Raw genomic sequence first — 20066 nt, 5'->3', positions numbered from 1 at the left:
CTACCTTGCTCCATCACACACACCCAGTCGCTCACCCACCAGCGGGGTTCCAGATCAGTCGTTAGTTCATGCCGGATCAATGCTCTGTCATCAACAGGGGAGGCACGTTGCTGGTCTTTATAGGAATGCCTCCTACCTGGGCTGTCTTGTCGACTCTGAAGTGGATTCACCGGAGCAGTTGGTGATCAACAGCGGCGGACACATCAGCTGTCTGCTGTTGTCTCCATTGTGCATGGCTGATCAGTGCTGAAAGATTGCAGCCTGCTGTACAGACCACTTAAAAGGCTTTGAGAAACAGCAGCATGAATTCAATAAGCCTGCACTTAATTACATTCACACAAGATTTGTATTTGATTCCAGTGTTGCTGCTTGGCAATGAGGGTGAACTGTGCTGATTTACTGTACAAATAAACATGTACCTTATTGTGTTTAAAGTTTAACTGGAAGAATTATGAAAGCATGAATGAAGGAAACCTCTCTTGCCCTTGACATTGATTTGCACAATTGGCCTTTACAACATGCATATAAAAACGCTTTACACTAGCAATAGGTCTATAGTACATATTATAAAAACAACATAGAAGCCATATACAAAACACTGAATTCAAGCTGTAGTAAAATAAAAATTCTGGTGCCAAGTCAAGTTAGAGTTTGTTAAGTAGGTGGATGCTGCAAGAGACAAAGAGAATAATACCTATTTTTCTTTTCTTCCTGGACGTGATGTATGTCCACCCAGCGGGGGATAACTGTATCTTCAGACAACAAAGGTGTCTGATGGATTTGCTTTGATCTTATGATCAAGCTCATAAATAAAACTGTCATTTCATTGGTACCATACACCAAGCTGCTACCTGAACTCTGTTCATCTTGTCCTGAGCCAGAAAAACAACAGCATTTGCTGTTTGTAGGTGCTAAACATAATCGAATCTTTACCCAAAGAGAGCCAGATCAGAAAACGCTCATTTGGCATAATATTTTGGGACAATCACATGTGTCACTCCTGGAAGGAGTCTATTTTGTCATTTGGGTATCAGGACTTATTCTTTAGTTGCAATGCTTTCTCCCAACACTCCATGCAGCAAGTAAATGCACTCTGAATAATGATAAATTATAACTATTGATCTGTAAAAGCACTAACATTATTGTTGGCATTTAAATTCAGCTTATCATCAATAATATTAGTAAGTACTAAATATATTTGAGCATGGTCAGTGGTGTTAGCCTTTATAAATTCTGTGTTTTAAAAAAAAGTTTTTAGTTTTCTCTGTTTTATTATTAGGACACCAGTTATGAAAGTAGTTTATCTCTGATCTTTAAATGTTCTCCGCATAGTTTTAGCTTAGTCTGGGTTAATGGCCCCTAAATTATGTTTTTGCATTAGGGTAGGTGCTAAGGTGGAAGTATATAATTACTGCCCCATTTACACCACCAAACATTTTGTCTATTCAGTTTCAATTAAAAAATTTTTATTTTTTAATTATTTTAATTGCAAAAATCACAACAGAAGTTATTTCAGGGCACTTTTCATATAGACCAGGCTTAGGTTTATAATATTACATCTAAAGGGCCATGCATGTATAATTTTAGAGGTCTTGGACCTAAGGCTAGGTATGATTACTTTCTTTGGCGTGACCAAAATGTGTCTGTTACATCCAGAATCAGAAACTTTCAAGTACTTGAAAGTTGTTACTGAATATCTGATCAGATTTGTAATCTTGTTCAAATATTCTTTGTTCTCTTAGTACCAGATTTAAACACAAATTTTGCCAATTTTAGACTTGTTTGTAGGCTAATTTGTAGTGTGTATGTTTGTTTAAACAGCATTTGAGAAGGTTGACTTCTGTCAAATGAAAAAAAGGGGGATTCCAGAAAGAATGTAAATGTAAATGTAAATGCTCCGTACTTGTATAGCACCTTTCTAGTCTTTTCGACCACTCAAAGCGCTTTTACACTACATCTGCATTCACCAGTCACACACATTCATACACTGAGCCTCAAACGGAAACTAACATTCACACTCACTCATACACTGGCGGAATAGCCGCCAGGGGCAATTCGGGGTTCAGTATCTTGCCCAAGGACACTTCGACACGCAACCAGGGGGAGCCAGGGATTGAACCCTGCCAACCCGCTCTACCTCCTGAGCCACAGCCGCCCCACAAGAAGAAGTATTGTTTTGGTAATGCTAGAGAAATTCAGGTATCACATTGGCACTAGTCAAAAACACATCAAACAATACCCAATACCCATTCCCAAGTTGGAAGAAGGTGGATTTTCATCTGTGCTGTAGCATAAAGATCCTACATAAAATCTTGGCTGAGTTGCTCCACTGCACGTTCGCATTACACGTGGATATCAGGTGTGGGTCTCGAAGGTTGCCATAGCATTTAATGTACCAGCTGCTCCTCTTTCCTATAGGTAATGTGAGATTTTCTGCCAGTTAAAAGAGTTGAATAATCCATACGATCACCAGCAGGTTCCTAATCCAAACATTGGCATTCATATTGTGAGGCCCTGTAAGAAGCAGAATAAAAATGGAGAAACATTTAAAAAGATAACAAACAAGCAGCTTAATGCGTGCCATAGCTGCAGAGCAGCCACACCTCATAGACTTGATGACGATGATGAGTAAACCTGCTGTTGTATTTTGAGTGATTGGTGCCTTTGATTCTTCCAGTGTCTGCTGTTTTGTTTGACTGTTGTTTAGCCGTTATTTTCATCAAGTACTGCTCGCAGAGATGTGATCAGACACAATGTCCAGTCTAGGTGCACAGTGCCCTTATAAATAGCTTCCTTTTTTTTTCGCATAAAAACAGCTATTCCAAAATGTGGCAATTCATCTGCCAAATGGTTTGTCATTCTGCACACTTTATCACAACATTCTCTGACAGAAACCTGCTCGCACAGAAACAGCATGTAAAGAGCTAGACAAGTGGGCTGTTTTGTGTCTGAATGACTGAAGCCCTGAGCTCAGTGCCGCCGTCCCAGCCGTGTCACTCATAACATAGACACAGCACAGGCACAAAGAGCTCTTTAAACACTAGCCACAAGCTTGTCATCAGGCTGCCTACAGTTGATCACTTTGACACAGTTCAATACTGTGTTTTTATAGCGAGTGGCCTTGAAAATGTGGCTCTTTAAGATGAACTGTCATTCCTAATAAAATACTACTGTGGACCACTGTAGATCAGCTGAAGCTCGAGATTGATGCATAGAAAAGGACACATCATTTGTATCAGTGCAGTTGTGGCTTTGGGGCGTAGCTACTTAAGTTTTCTGCTTCTTCACATTTAATTTTGTTCCTGTTGGAATACTAATTCAAACATTTGCTTCGTTCTTCCCTCAAATTCAGAGTCCTGAGAGAGAAGGCTGGCATTTGCGTTGATCAGTCATGCACTCAGATCATTCCTTCTTCCAGGTTCCAGTGTGTGCCACAGTGTCAATTAAACCTGAGTTCTGCTGTGCTCTAGCGGGCTGACTCTGTTTAATGGGGCTCCACGCAAAGAGACTATCCATAATAGAATTAATAATGAGATGCACTTGCGAAAAGGGCTCAGTTATCATCACCATCTTATCCACAGTGAATTCTTGCTGAGCTGTCTCGCTCTCAGAAATAAAACATTAGAAACTAACTGGACAAAACCCCAAGCCTGGCCATAAAACCTAGTTTTCATGGTGCATTAATTTCCAATGAGACCCAATCCTACCTGGCTTCCTGGTGATTAAAGCTGATTGTGTGTGTTTCGGTAGGGAAGGGGAAGTGTGTTGTTGTAAAGTTACAATTCAGATCTATCACCCGTGAGAGGAAAGGAGCTGACAATGAGAAGAAGGTTTTATTAGTGCACTCCCTTCTGCTCGGTGCCACAGAAATAGAACAGAGAGAAGATGAGCGATACTGCTGTGGAAGAGAAAACTGTATTCTGAGATCAAGTATATAAAGTAAAAGATAAAAGATATTTTCATAAAATAAATGAGAAATTAAATAAAGGAAAGCTTAACAAAATTGTCACTGTTCAAAATGACTGATGTCAGGTAAGAGTTTATTGAGTGGTGTGTTTATATTTCCAGGAGTAGCAACAGTGGACTGGACCATTTTTATAAATAGCAATTGTCGCCAGGGCTGAATGGACAAAGAAAAGAGCGTCACCCACAGAAAAGGCCATCAACAGAAAATACAGAGAATAAACATCCAATCACAGTAATTTAACACAATAACAATGCCTGAAGTAAACATGTCAAACAGGTCAATACAAAATAAATTTTATTTCATATGAATGGTGGCCTTAAACCTTTGACACAAAGGTGCAGTGGATGACAACTTGTCATGTAAATGCTCCTTCAGTTAAATGTCTTTTTCTAAATGTGAAAAAGCTTAAAAAAAGCACAGTCCCCTCATTCATTTGAGGGCAGAATGGCAGGGGTTACCAAAGCAGAGGCAGAAAACTGCAGGGTCATCTGGGAAAAATAGATAAGAAGACAAAAGAAAGAGATTAAATAATTGTCGCTGTGAATCCTTTTCAGATTGTAAAAGACTGCGTGCGTGGGAAAAAAGTTTTTCTCAATTGTTTCATCTGTGAGTGTCCAAAAAAAAATATTTTACATATATATAATATATGAGCTCATACATGTGACCAATTAACGCACTTACATTAGACACGAAACTAGAAACAAGATATATATGTTCTTACAGCATTGCTCAGCATTTTGCACACACACACTGTTTTATCTGATGGCAGTATGTTTTCACAACTAACATGAGGTGACATTATAGATTTCCTGAACAGTGGGCAGGCTGTGAACAAAGTTGTTGTGCTTCCTCAAGGGGACTGAAAGAACGAGTGATTCTACCCTCAGGCTATGTGTGTGTGTGTGTGTGTGTGTGTGTGTGTCTCCTTGTCAGCATTGTAAGTGTGTGTTACTGTGGCTATTGATATGGGTGTCCCTTAATGCACTCCTGCCCACCGTCCAGGGTGAGTGACCAGGGCAGTTTGTGGGATTGAATCCAGCCAGGTCTGCCCAAACACCAGGCTCTACAGCAGGCTGAGGGCTCTTTTCATTGCCCCCTGTCTGTCCCCGAGCATGGCTGCTGCTGATGGGATCATGGCTGTGGATCACTACTGCTAATAACACTCCACACCCCTCCTCTCTCTAATTGGCAAGGGGTACTGGCTGCTTCACACTCATAAACACAATACTTAATTGCCACGTTAGCATAGCCGAATACCAGTCATTTGTGTTGATACAGCAGGGGAGCATTGATTTTTTTTTATTTTTTTTAAGATTTTGCTTCATGGTAGTGCTGAAACAATTAGTTAAATAATTTATTAAGCAAAAATGCCAAACATTCTTTGGTTCATCTCAAATGTGAGGATTCGCAGCTTGTCTCTGTTTTATAGAATTGCAAATGGGATACATTTGGGTATTGGACTGTTGGTTGGCCAAAATAAACAATAATAATAATAACTCATCAATATATCTGATTTAGAGATACTAAAATAAACATTTGTATAATCACTACATAAAAATTTTACTCACACCATTAATTATTCTTTGAGTATTAGAAATATTCAAGTAAATATCACAAACTAGGGATAGCAAGATATGGCTGTAATACTTTTTGTTTTTATTATTATAGCCATGCAAACAGTATTAATTCAAACTTCTGGCTGATAATTAGCTGCAGTTTTGTTGTTATTTTGTTCTGTGTTTGTGTTGCATACTGTGCACGCTGCTGCCCCACACCATGTATCTCTGAAGCTTTGCTCATCATATCACGTGATATGTTTTGATCCGGGCTCTCTTTGAAGTCGGATGTAATAAATTTGCTCATCAATTACACTGTCTGGCTCGGCCTTCTGTGCGTGTTGTTTGGTGTCCGCTCCAGTTAATTAGAACAGAACGTGTCGTGTCGTCCTTGAGATAGCAGCTAATAAGTGCGAGCTGTCTGAATCGCTGCCTCATAATACCTGCTTTGCTCTCCTAGCAGAAAGGAACATCATACAGAATGGAATGGTAATCCAGTGTGTGTTGCAAATAACGCACAGGCAGTACTCCTGCACACATCCAAACGTCGACAGGGCAACCTTACTGAGAGGTGACAGCCCCACGTTTTTGGACCTCACATAAACACACTGTTGATATGTGAGCTGGTTTAGGATTCCTTGGCTGGTTTGTGACATTCCAACTTCTTGGCTGTTTAAAGTGAAGAGATTGTCTTAAGCCACTATCTTATGTTATCGGCTGTTATCAGCCCAGTTTCATTGCCCTGCTGTGTCTGTAACTCATCACAGAGGCATGTTTAAAGCATTTAGCAGCCCACACCACACACTGAAAGATCTGAAAGCATGCTAGGTCCTGAATTAAGCCCATAAAGAGACCATAGCTGTCCTTGAATGAGATAGGGGGCGTCTCAGGCAAAATTATCTTTTGTGTAACTGCTAGAGATGCCCTGATGTGAGTTTTTCCCAGCCAATAATAATAACAGATAATTGTCTGTTGTGGTTTATACCAGTATGATAACAGATAACATTATAAATGTGAAGAGGGCAATTAAGGCAAACATTTGAGACTGACTGCATTTTCAGTGTCATTTGTTATTTTCTCTTTTAAAGTGCTAACAGGCAGCACAGTACAATTATTTTGAATTCATGTGCCAGTGACATGATTATACTTGCAGTGTTCATTCACAGGCACAGACTATCTGCACTCTGCAGCTATTTACATTCAATTATTATATTATTGACCATAATTATATTGGCAGATGTAACATGTATTCCTATTAATTAGACTTACTTACTGTACTTACTCTGTACAATATTGTAAAAATTGAGTCTGTAAGAATGACTTTATTTTATCAAACAATAAAAACCAAGTCAAATGACAAAAATCTGAATTGGTGGACATTGCAACCAATTTGAAATTGGATTATTTTCTTAATAACTTGTTTACTCTTTAAAGTGTCATGCTATAAGGACCACAAGCTCTCTGAGGTGTCATCTTCCAATAGCTTTAAATAGTTATAAAAATAGTTTTAAAAAAACGCAAAGGGATTCAGTTAATATGTAATAAACAGATTAAAGTTGTAAATCCTCACATTAAAGAGTCTGGAACCTACAAATGTTTAGCTTTTATAATTGATAAATTAGTCAAAAGATGAATAAGTAATTAAAATGGTTAATTGTCCAATGATCAATACATTGAATGCTAAAATAGTTGCCTTTGCAGTCTTCCCTTTGCAATTCTAATCAGTTCTTATTTTTTAGTAAAGAACACAAGAACAAGAACAGAAGGCTGCAGCCCCCCCTCCCCTCAACTGGCCTTTTCTTTGTGACCTTTGGCTCTCCAATTAACATCCTCCACTCAGAGCATCAGATGGCCCTCTTTTGTGGCTTTCAAGCCAGAAATGTGTTGGCCAGACCTTTTGTTTGAGTGGTTACTCATGTCTCTGCCTTTTTGTTCCCTAATAGCCCATCATCTGGGCACTGTCCCCCTGACCCCACGCCTCTGACACATTGCTCTGCTAAATGACAAAGAAAAGGCCATGACTTTCAAGACTGGAAATGTACAAGAAATTATATCACTATGTTCTGAATACTGGATGCACTGAATTCATTAATACGTTGTGTTGAACTTAACTGTCAAATTTTAAAATGGTTGAGTTTTAGTTGATTTACCAGAAAAAAACAAGAAATTAAAGTGTGGGAGAAATACCTACTGTATTGAAAACTCTGCCCATTAAACATAACTTTAAAAGAAAACAGTTGATTCATTCTGTAAATAATAAACCAAATAAATCAATAAGTAAGATAATTATTGCATAGCTGCTAATGTACACATTTTTACATTTCTTATAAACTACACTGCCTCCATTTGCAAATAAGACAACAGCTTAGTATTACCAGGATGGGACCCAAAAAGATGACTCACAGACCAGGCCGGTAAAGTTAAAAGTTCTGTTTTACTCTTGGTCAGAAACAGGGAAGGTCAATACCAGACAGGAAAGTAAGGTAAGTAAGTAATAAATCCAGTTTAGGCAAAGGGGCAGAAGTCCATAAAGCAGGCTGGGTTCATGCAGGTAGGCAGAAATGATAGCTGGAACGGTAAGTTAAAAGCACGTAAGACGATCTGGCAGAGGAGGAATGGGAATGGGCCAATGTATTCTGCAAGGCTAATGGAGAAGTGGGGATAGGTGTTCAGGTGGGCGGGGGAGGTCAGGTGAAATGGCGGGAACCCGGGTTACTGCAGGGCAAGAGGGAGTGGCAAGATACAGCATGGGCAGAGAGCAGATAGGAATTTGGAACAAGAATTGAAGGTTGAATGAATGCATTAAAATGTACAGGCTGTTGATTGCTTCCAATGAATATCTTAAGACGTTATCAACAGCAACTAGATTCACTCTTTAAGTAGCAAATAGCTTTTCTAAATTCCTCGCTCAGAGCATTGTTGTACAACAGTGCTTGATGCTTCATTATTGGCATTTACAGAAACTACTTTGGGATTGGTTTGCCTGTGAGGCCCACTACAACCCGTTCTCTATAATGCGTCTGTGCTCAGTCTGTAAAGTAACTCTCTAATGTGAAACTGGTGCCCCAAATTGAACAGTCTCTTATTCCCTGAGTTCTCTGAACTAGTTGGGTGAGCTAAAATCAATACTGGCCCGGAGGCTCCCAGTTCATACCATGGAACTGTATCAGGTAGACACAGAGAGAAATGCAGTCAATAAGATCACATTATGGTTTCTGTGTGTGTGAATGAAGGTGTGAGACTATGGTTGACAGTGCCAAGTGAAATCATAATAGAGCTTCTGAGGGCCAGACAGAGTGTGTTATTACAGACTATGGATGTGGAAAGGGATAAAATGGCGGTCTGTTACAGGTGTGTGTTTGAAGTGGAAGGCTAGAGTTTGACTTGTGTTCATGTGTGTGTACGGCTAAGGATTTCCCAGTGTATCTCCCGGATCAGAAATGTAATTGTACACATGTGATAGCGTAGACGTGTATGTGTGTGTATGAGATAAGATAGAGAAATACTGGAGCATCCCGACCCTCAGCAGAGTCTGCCAATCAAACCATATACTGTAATAATATTGCAGTCTCATTTGACATTTACTGACCATAAGTAGGCCCTTATCCTTCAATCAGACTCCTACCCTGATTATTACTGTTACTACAAGTGGAATCTAATTTGGGTAAACTTTTACAATAGACTGATCATCGTCTGTTTAGTGTGGTTTAGCTGAAGATATACAAAAACCCGGCCATTTAAATCTTAGGAATGAAAAGCAGGTTAACCAACTGGAAATAAAGTGTTGTTCATCAGAGCTGGTGCTGCTTCAGTTTTGTTTGAATAAATCATTGTTTCTTTATGCAATCTGTTGAAATTTGTCATCCACTCACAGTTTTGAATTTAACTGTGTTGTCACTAGAGCTGTTACATTTTCATATTTGCACTCTAAATAATGACAATGCAATTAATATTTTCATGTGCTTTTGCTATCTTGTATCCAAATTCAGAAGCACATCCTCATTTGTGTCTTACAGTAAAAAAGGAAAGTTGCACAGATAGTGAAATATTTCTTATTTACCATTACCAGCAAAATTGTTGGTAAATCAATCCCACTAGTAATTAATCAAAAGTTTGATTGATTTAACTGATTCGAATGAAACTCTTTGACTTCAATTACAACTGCTTGGGTAACTTAATGCTATTAGCCGAATTTGAGAGAATGAATTATGTAATTTGAGGACATGATATATTAAGTCAAGGGCACGAGTTATTAATTTGATGGAACAAATTATTAATCAGTAAACACAGATTATTAGTTACAAGACAACAATTACAAACAGTATAACAGTTATTAGATACAAATGATTAATTTGTGTGTACAAATCATAAAAAGATTCTACCCTTGATCCCTGCCTGGCTGTGTAGACACAACAATCTCAACTCAAGGTCTACTTACCCACTTTCAAGTTTTCTCGGTTATCCATAGATGCAACATCAGCTGTGCCCCAAACCACAGTGTCCAAAATGAAATACGCATTGACCACAGCATGTACACTACTCTCTGCTAACAATTCCATAATGCAATAGAGGTGAAAATTACAAAATTACACTTAATCTTGTTGGTGATGATGCAAAATCTCTAGTTCTGCTGTGGAGAAATCTATGGAGTGTCTGTTAGGGAGTAATGAGTGAAGGAACGGGTGAGTGATTCTGGACACTGACATAGCACCTATGTTCCTGTATGAGCAAAAATGTGCACATACACATCAAGTGTCTTTTTTTCTCTCCGTCCTCCGTGTTTTGCTGTCTCTTCTCACATCTCATCTTGCTTGACAGTCCCACAGCTATATGAGTATATCAGATGCCGCCTTCCCTCAGGCACCATAATGCCTTGATTCCAGAAAGCCTCTGATTTGATATCGGACATAAGCAGACAGCGCCTGCCAACCTCACCACCTCATCAGCCCTGTCACTCATTGCTGTCTCCAAACACACAAACACACGCACATACACACACTGTTTTCTCCAGTCTAAGGTCAGCCCTCCCTCACTCCTATAGAAGATCCTTTCTCCAGTCGTGCCTGCCTTCTCAAGCATGAGTGAAGCGACTCAATAACAAGAGATACTTGCCACGACCCCTCCGTCACCCTTTCTTTCCAAGAAGAGAAAGAAAAAAGATCTCCTATCTCACCCTGTAACCATCTTCATGGCACATTCCTGCATCCTTCCCCCAAGTGCGTTGTCTACATGTTCAGCCCCATTCCTTTGAGACTCTCATGAGGCCCCAGTTGGCCCTGCCCTCCCCCCCATCACAGTGAAGGCATTAAAGAGATTGGTGGGGTTGAGCTATTGAGTTGAATTAGACATGGTCAATGTAGCCTTGGTCGGACCAAACCCCTCAGGGCAAGAGTGGGAGAGGTTGAATAGGATGGGAATATGTTAGCAATATGCGTCCGTGGGGTGGTTGTCGGCGTTTATCACAATGTTGTAAGGTTGGTTTGATTTGTTAGTTTGATTAAACAGAGGCACATGTAAACACGCATGCTGTACTGGACATGTTTTTTTTTCATGAACTTCTTTAACTTCAGAAACAACAGTGAGATAAAATGACAAATGTGAAATTAGCTCTGCTGCAGTTTGTTCTGGTTAAAAACCTGCTTGATTTACACTCGGAATTGTTTTGTGTTTTTGGTTCCTTGAGGAAACAGGTGTTTTTTCCTTCTGTTGTAATTCATCGTGTGTGCGTGAGAGAGAGAATTCCTGTGAGCTCGTGGATGAGGAGGTATTGGTATTCCTGTGCCATGCACGCTAATGATGAGCGCTGGGAGGATCGCAGAAGGCTCTGTAGGAACAACACATTTTTCATGCACTTAAAGCTCTGGAGGGGCTTAACTTAAAATCCTGCTAAAAGATGCTTAACAATGATATCTAATCACTTCTAACGAATCAAAGAAAAAGGGAAAAGATTCCTCCTTTGGGAGCTTTGCTGTAGAAATTACCAATTACATTTCTTCTCCGCTATCTGTGATGAGGAATTTTTCTTAAAGCAACAGACAAGGATTTTCTTTTTCACCGCATGGTCGCACAGACTTCCTTCCTTGTCCCGCCCCAAAATGGCATAAAATCTGCAGTTCTTTAATGCAGGTGGAAACTGCTTCCCAATAGGACAGAAGCTGTTTAATCAGTGTCGTAATAGATTCTGATGAGACTGGGCTCAGGGAGATAGAATTGAGTTGTAATTAGGGGTACTCCCCATGCAGACTAGGTTGAAATGAAGAAACAAACAGCCAGAAAAGGTGCAGTGGACTCTGGAAGCTCTTGTTCCATAACTGTCTCTAGAGTGATGTAAGAAAGAAATGAGGGAACAGAACATGGGTAATAATAGGAGGAGAGGGTTAAAAATGAGATCGGAGAGAAGATTTTATGACTGCCACAAGTAGGATCGACATACCTGCCGAGAGGCCCTACTGCCTGGAGGAATTTGATGTGCTCTGACAACAGCAGGGATGGAAAAGCAGTAGTTTTGACCCCTGTCTGGCCTCTTTCCCTGAGTCTTTTCTTTAGCTGCAGGTGAACTGTAGCACTCGGAGCCAGGGCTTTCATGCAGAAGCTTCCTCTGATGCCACAGTTTCAGCTAAATGAACAAGTGGGAGAAGAGATTAGATTTATTTATGGCCATATTTTAAATCCTGTTTCTCAATCAGCAGGACATCTACTTACTACTGACCTGAAAAACTAATTTAGAATTACCTCCATTCATGAGTCCCTATAGCAATGCAACAGCCTTCTCTGTCACCTAGGAGATGACAGGTGAGTTGGTTAACTCACTGTAGCTACAAACATATGTTATGCACAGTACATGCATATACTATTATGACCTGATTTTAATATATATCGCTCAAATTTGCCTACTTCAAGTGTTCCATCATTTTAAGCACTTCACTTCCTCATACCGTGTTGCATCAGTGGGCAGTTCGCCATCCAGCTCCCCCAGGGAGACTGAGACCTGGTTCCCACTGCTTGGCTACTAACTTGCCGCTCTGTTGCCATAGATACGCGCTGGCATTGGCAGGGACTTGTGAGAGCCTGTGCTCAGGAAAGGTTGAGATGTACTGGCCACAATCTGGATTAAGAGTGAAAACGCTATACATTGTGTATGTATCTTGAGCTTTCCAAAATTATCTCAGCACCAAGGCACTGTGGTCTTTTTTATTAAAAGCCCCAGGGATAAAAAAAAATAAAAATAAGGGTTTTATTGCTTTGGGTTGTTTACAACAGGCTGCACCATGCTAAAGCATCCCGGTGAGATATTAATGCAGTACACCTCAACAGGAAATACACAGCCTCTAGCTTTTAAACATTTAGGTCAAACTGTGTGTCACAGTACCCAGCCAGAGGTGAGAGACAACTACTCAAATATTGTACTTTACAGCTACTTTATGTTATTTTCAGACTTTATACTTCTTTAGCTACTACTTAACATCACAGATTCTGATAGCACATCAAACTATGTGTAACAAAGTATACAAACTATAATACAATGCTGACAAGTATGTGCAAAAGATTTGTTTTATATTTTTTGTATATTGTAAATTTTTTCTGATCTCCTTACTTTTTATATATTTATATTACTATTTATGTTAATTCATACCAAGGCAAATTCCTCATATGTGAAAATGTACCTGGCAATAAACCCGATTCTGATTCTGAAACATTAGAGAAGGTGGTAAATATCATAAATCTCTAATGTGTCAACTATTTTGCATGTATGAATAAAGTCTTGTTTTAAGACTTTGTTTTAAAAAGTTACTACAGGTTGCATAACTTTCTCAAACTGTTAAGTAGCATGCCATTCTTCAAATTATAAACTTAAAGTAATAAATATAACTTGATTAGACACTTTTTGACCTTTAAGTCCAACTAAAATCAGCCTTCAGTCATCCCCTTTTGCAGTCAAAAATAATGTGAACATTACATACAACATACATTAAATGTAGATTTAATAGTTTTATACTATTGGAAGAAGAAAAAATGTCTTTGGGGAAATATCAGAAACACTCCTTTTCGGTCTCAGCAGCTGTAAGTGTGTGTCTGTGTCTGTGTTTGATTTACAGCAGCTGGCAGGCTGAGCTCCAGAGTATGGTTTAAAATTAAACAATTTGACTGGCTTTACGGAAGGTTCACTATCTATGTAGCTGGAGTACTAATGGCAGTCTGACAAATGAATGCAAAAGTGGGGACGCATCATTAAACCAAACATACAACATTTTTCCTTTCTGTGTTATTATTTGTTCTCAAAGGAAAACACAGGACATGTGATTGACAGAGCTGATATGTATGCTGAAGCAGAGGGGGGAGAAAAAAAAAACAATTTCATTTCGGGTGGACTTTAAAACTAATAAAAAAGGATTTCATGAAAAGAATGACATTTCAGAAATACAAGATTAAGATGTTTGAAACTACATTATCTTTTATTTCAGCTCAATTTACGGCCCTAAAAAGATCTGCAAGAATCTGAAAACATTGAAATATAATTATGCTGCTTTACACATGATGGTGAGGAGCTCCAGCAGCAGGTTGTAACACCCCCACCCCCTCATCACACATCCCTCTGTGCAGAAACTGAAACTTTTTGCAGCTAATACTACTAGCTGCAGGACCTTTACTTTTGCATTTTGTTCATACTTTTTTAAAGGACTGACTAATGTTTGTTTATTTGTTATTTTTCATTTCAAGTTTATTAAACGGGGACCATGCATAATAAAACGTTGACTTCAAGCTTGAAATCTGATGCATTGCACAGAGATATACATCAGCTAATTTCCATCCCCAGTCCCTGGGAAGGTGTGTGTGACTGTTGTGTTTTTGTTTGTTTGTGTTATTGTGTGACTTTGGTGTTTTAAAATGCCAGATTCAGTCACACAGCAAACTAACGGATCATGGCAGAAGTAGAACAGAAATAAAAAACAAGCACTTTTAGTGGACGTACTGTGACGGTGGGCTATCTCCATAACGATTATGTTGCAGCTTGTTTCGCCTCTGCCAGCTCTCGCACAGTACTCAAAAATTGTTGTCCCTATTAGTCACTTAGACATCAAAAACATGGGAAAACAGGGTACATGTTGAAAAATACCAAACTTTCCCTTTAAGGCAGTAAGCCTCACTCTTCAGCGATTACAAATATATTGACAAAGAGACGTGCCTGGACATCTATTAGTCCAATCCACACAAGAACCCTGTAAGTCCTCAGCATGTAGTGTACCTTTAATGGACTCAGGGTGCTCAACAGAATGTCTGAATGACTGACTGATGGGTAAACAGTGGCTCAATGAGTCTTTTTAAAAGCTGTGTGTATGCCTGCATGTGTGTGTTTATGGAGACAGCTCACCCAATGGTATGGATTGTCTCAGTTCCTTCCTGACAAAGATGTTGCTAATCCAGAACACAGCAGGATAGGAAATTGGATGGACTCTATCGGGCCTCTTTGGAGTGGCCTTGAAGAGCCTGGTGTAAATACACACATACACACACACACACACACACACACTTAGGAGAGGATGTTGGCAGACAGCATGTGTCAGTTCTGCCCACTTGCTGTGACCCAAGGTGGAGTGTGGCCAGCTGTCCATGGCTGGATTTTGCCACTTTTCAGAGCTGTGTGTGTGTGTGTGTGTGTGTGTGTGTGTGTGTGTGTGTGTGTGCGTGCGCGCATCTGGGTTTGCTTGAGTGTATGACATGACTTTCTACAGACATTTTTGACATCCACGCACCTAACCTCATCCTGCTGCTGACAGTAGGTTTCCTCTGTGTGTCCATGCCAAGATAACTCATCCACCAAAGTCTAACTTACAGCAGAGTTCTGGTCATCTGTCATGATCTCCTGCCCTGCCTGCTCTCAGTCCAGCTTTTAGACTAATGAGAGGATTTGTAGAGTCAGCCTTTGACTTTCAGGACTTTCAGGACTCAGTGATATAATGTGAATTAAGCACCTGCCAACTCCACTCCTACAGATGACAGACATAAAGAAATGGTGGTGTCCTACTGGGGAAAATTCATACCCTGTAAGCGTAATGTTCACCCAGGAACCTTAATCGTATGTCAGCCTCCATATGTTTCATGTCACACTCTACTGTCAGGTATCTAATCAAAATGATAACGTCAAAAAATTATACATGAATGTAGTGAGTCTGTGGAAGGAATGATTTTCTATACCATTTATACCGAGTTAGCACTCTCTTTAATGTTTCTGGTTGTATTATTCTGCTTTGTGGCAATACTAGGCTTACAGGACTTTCTGACTTTTTGATCAATGTGATAATGTGCCTTCATTTTTAAAGAATGGATACACTAATTTCAAATCCAAAGACATGCGGCCTAGGTTGATTGGTTGATTGGTGACCCTAAATTGTCCTTAGGCATGAGTGGTTATTTGTCTATGTGTGGCGATGGACTGGCGACCTGTCCAGGGTGTACCCCGCCTTTCGCCCGATGTCAGCTGGGATTGGCTCCAGCCCCCCATGATCCTGTACGCAGGATAAGTGGTTGACGATGGATGGATGGACAATCAGGAGATGCTAAAATTGGGAACATATACTTGCACTTCTTGTACTTAGTTTTAGTACTTTTTGAAGTAGGTCTCTGTGCTATTTAAATATAAAAAAGACTAAAGAACTTTCTGGCAAGTAAATCAAAATTAAGACAAGAGTCAATACTGAGTAATAATATAGTAATAAAGCCTAAATGAAGGTTGAATATTATTAAGAATATGCGCAACGCAATGCACTTACTGTCATTTGCGTTCAATTGTAGTGTTTCAGTTCTGTCCAGCTGATAGAAACCAGACCGAGTGCGGTCTAGACAGAGAAAACTGTGCTTGACTTTTGAGTCATGTGATCTCAGAGATCACACTGTTACACACAGAGACCTTAAAGAACCTAATGACTAAATGGTAAAGAACATGCATGTAGAAGGTCACATGGGTGGTCAGGTGACACGCTGAAGCCGGAGTATTATGAAGGGAACCTAATAGACAAGTGCTGTACCACTGGGTCTACAACAGTGGTTGTTAATCGTGGTGCTATGGGACCGCTGGACACTGCAGAGGTCATCTCCTCCTTCTCAAGCCATACATAATTATCTCAATCATTACCCAATCAAAAGCTGGAACATACAGTGATTTAGCTAATTCAGCTAATCAAATGTTGGTAAAGCAGGTAAAGATGGGAAAATATAATATATACGATTTAGAACCACTGGGTCTTGAAAAACAAAGAAATAAAACTTGGAAACATACATAAAAACTAGGAAGGGGTAGAGTCAGAGGCATGAGGAGGAGACCATGTAGACGTCACAATGGCATCATGCATTTTTTTCTCAGCTTGATGGCACACTCCAACATTCGTGTTTGCTCTGTAAACCACAAAGAACTCTTTGAAAATTAGACATATGCCTGCAGGAGTGGCATAAACTTGTTATATCAAGTGGCCTGTGTGATCTGTAGAGGCTTGCCCCCCCCCCTATTATTATGACATTTAAGTCTGGAGTGCAAGTTAAAATAAATTAAAGACGTACTGTACGCGCATGATCAAAACAGAAGCACAATACTTAAATGTATCTTTATTAGTGTGGAGATAACCTGATGATGCCTTAAAATGCCTGATCTGACATATGACATTAGAATGATCAGTACCAGGTTTAGAGTATGGGTCAAACACAAGCGGCCTTAAACTATTCAAGGACACAACAAGAAGCCTGTGTGTGAGCATGGATGGATATGGAGCATGTATGTCATTCACCTATGCCTACAGCAACACACCAATGAAAATCTTTGGATTTTTATTTTTTTATTGTGAATGTGGCCTAAGACTGAGCCCAAAAACCTGTAACACATCCAGCCTGGCTGAGTGAAGTCCAGTGCAGAGTAGTTTGAATACTACCACCTGTTTCATCAACAGTGTGTTTGTTGGCAGTAGCTGGGGGCCTGTTGACTCCACTGTTTTGTAATGACAAACATGGGCACTCTGTGCATTTGCCTAATTAGTTACCAGCTGTAGTGAGAGGGATAATTGATTGCAGGGCAATATGGTTGATTTGCAATTCAACCAAGCTAATAATTTGTTATTGATTGAAGCATTAGTGAGGAAAACACTATAGAGAGATGTAACCCAGCCAAAGTGCTGCAGAAAGTTGATGCTCTCAGTTTTTAATCTACTTAAATGATATTACACCTCGCTAAGCTAACATCGTAAGGAGCGCAGGGCAGGAGATGATGAACTGCTGGTTTCAGCTCAGCACTGTAGACTCATATGTTATGACTGGAGGGGATTACATTTACTCAGGAAGCATGAGAGTGTCTCTATGTGTGTTTTGTTCAGGATTCGTGTGTCTATCTGTCAGCTGGCTGGACCTGCTTAAATAATGCTTGAATATGGAGGTCAGAGAATGACTGGATATTATTCATGTGCTGATATGCATCACACATTTGCAGTGAACATGTTTGTTTATATGCGTGGGTTTCAAAGCAAGCAGTTGTGTAAACATTTTTCTCCAACAGGCAACAAATTTCATTTAGAGTTCATTTCTGCTTCATTGACTTGTGGAAACCTCTGCCTCATTTAGCGGTCCACTACTGCATTCAACTTTCTAATTTTAATCAGCCATTAAATTAACTCCCAAAGTTTAACAGCACATTTTAAATAATTATCTCGAGGTCAGAGGTTAGGTATTTCTTTGAGATGGCTCATTGCTAAAGCACAAGAGTTTTCTTGGCAGTTTTTGCGTTCTGTGTCCTTTACGCCCTCTACCTCTCTCGCTCTCCTTTTTTTTAACCTGTATTTTAAGTTTGCTCAGCTTTATATCTTGTCTTTCCAGCCACCCTCTAGTTACCTAACATCCTTGCTTTCATCCCACGGTTATGTCCTTTTTACCAAAATTTATACCTTTTGCATGACTTTTTTTCATTCTCTTTCTGTTCCTCTATGCTGGATTCAGAGTCGGAAGCCCTCAGGAATTAAAAGTTGAAGAGAAGAAATGATTTTGAAGTGACTCAGAGAGAGCTTATTTTCTTTATAGCCAAGTGTAAAAATGTTGCGGTGAGGTGCTGAAGTCATCTCTTCTCTTCTCCAGCTGTATCCCGGAGGCCCACCTTGGCAGTTAGAGGAGAGGTCATCACCATGACAGCGTCCTCGCAGGACTCCACCCCCTCGTCTATGGCCGGCCTCTTCCTCCTCCTCCTCCTCCTCCCTACTGTCTGCACACAGAACTCTGCCGTCCCGGCAACCCCAACCCCGTCACCGTTTGACCCGCTGACCCAACCAGAGTGCATGAAAAAAGAACACCCAAAGGTTTCCATCCAAGGTCAGACATCATCGATAACCTGTTGTTTTATGTAAAGAATCTGATAATGCTATACTTACTATGTTTACAGGGACACAAGAAAACAGGTTACTGAGAGAATGCAAGTAATGATTAGGCTATTTTAAAACCTGCATTTGCACACAGCTTGGTAGTAATGAGATTTATTTTTTGTCTTTACTTTTTTCTACTGTTGAAAAATTTGTGGTTTATTTTAAGATTTTACATTTATTACCTTTTTGGACTGAGAGCAAAGTGACACGTTCTGTAGTGACAAAGAGAGCACTTCAGCTGTTGTTACCGACTTATTATGACTGAAAGAAGCTGTTTATGTGTCAGTTTTAGTTGGACTTAATATTTAATTATTTGGATCCTGGGACCCAGTTCTTTAAGTAATGATGTTGATCTTGTAGAACTGCTGCTGCTGCAAAACCTTTTCTGACATGTACATTCACTCTTGCAAAAACCCTGTTTGAAATCTGGGTAAGTGTAAATATAGCAGAAAAATTAGGCTCTCTAGCCAAAATCTTACTGAGTTAACGAGGTTTCTATAATACCTAACCACAATTTACAGAAACTGGATTTCTAATCTGCAAAGCCGGTTATGCATGTAAGTGCATTTAAGTACACTGACTGCCACCATAATGGTTATATAATCCTGTGTATTATTTCTTTTTTTTTTTTATTTTGTGTGTGACTCAGACATCATAGTAGATCATAGTGACATCACTGAAAATCACTGGATAAGAAACTGTAAAATTAATACCTAGAGTTTTTGTTGTAAACAGCATTCACATTTTATAAACAGACTTCCTGCTTTGACCAACCATACTTGTACCTTGACCTACATACTGTAGTTTTGCATGCAGAGTTTTGTACAATGAGGGAATACTACTGATATTTCAGGTTTAGATCATTTGGATAAACTGTTGGCTATCGTTGGCAATGTTGCAATATAAGCAGTTACAATGTACATAACATAACAGAAACTATGAAAATAAGATTCAGAGTGTATTAAACCAGAATTATCCTTAAATGTTGAGGTACTCGTATGACCTTATGTCAAGGAAAAGAAGTTTGATTTTCATATCTGAAACTTTTCAACAGTCCAAAAAACAAATCATGAGTAAATGTCAGATTTTGGTGTCAGGTCCAGGGCTTCTTTGGATCATACAGAGAGGAGGAAATTCTGCTTCAACAGTATATTG

General features: G+C 39.6%; 1 protein-coding gene across 2 annotated transcripts in view; it reads left to right on the top strand.

Moving 5' to 3' along the window:
• The window catches only part of sema5ba (sema domain, seven thrombospondin repeats (type 1 and type 1-like), transmembrane domain (TM) and short cytoplasmic domain, (semaphorin) 5Ba), a 177200-nt gene that overhangs the window by 58351 nt on the left and 98783 nt on the right, over positions 1 to 20066 (top strand). For both annotated transcript variants that reach the window (XM_046054421.1, XM_046054420.1), the window contains exon 3: positions 18631 to 18861. In XM_046054421.1, the coding sequence (XP_045910377.1) occupies positions 18678 to 18861 (184 nt within the window). In that variant the 5' untranslated portion in view covers positions 18631 to 18677. The remainder of the gene's footprint in view (positions 1 to 18630; positions 18862 to 20066) is intronic.

This window comes from Micropterus dolomieu, linkage group LG07 (assembly GCF_021292245.1).
Source record: "Micropterus dolomieu isolate WLL.071019.BEF.003 ecotype Adirondacks linkage group LG07, ASM2129224v1, whole genome shotgun sequence".
In the NCBI taxonomy this organism is placed as follows: Eukaryota; Metazoa; Chordata; class Actinopteri; order Centrarchiformes; family Centrarchidae; genus Micropterus; species Micropterus dolomieu.
This window is presented reverse-complemented; position numbering and strand designations above follow the sequence as displayed.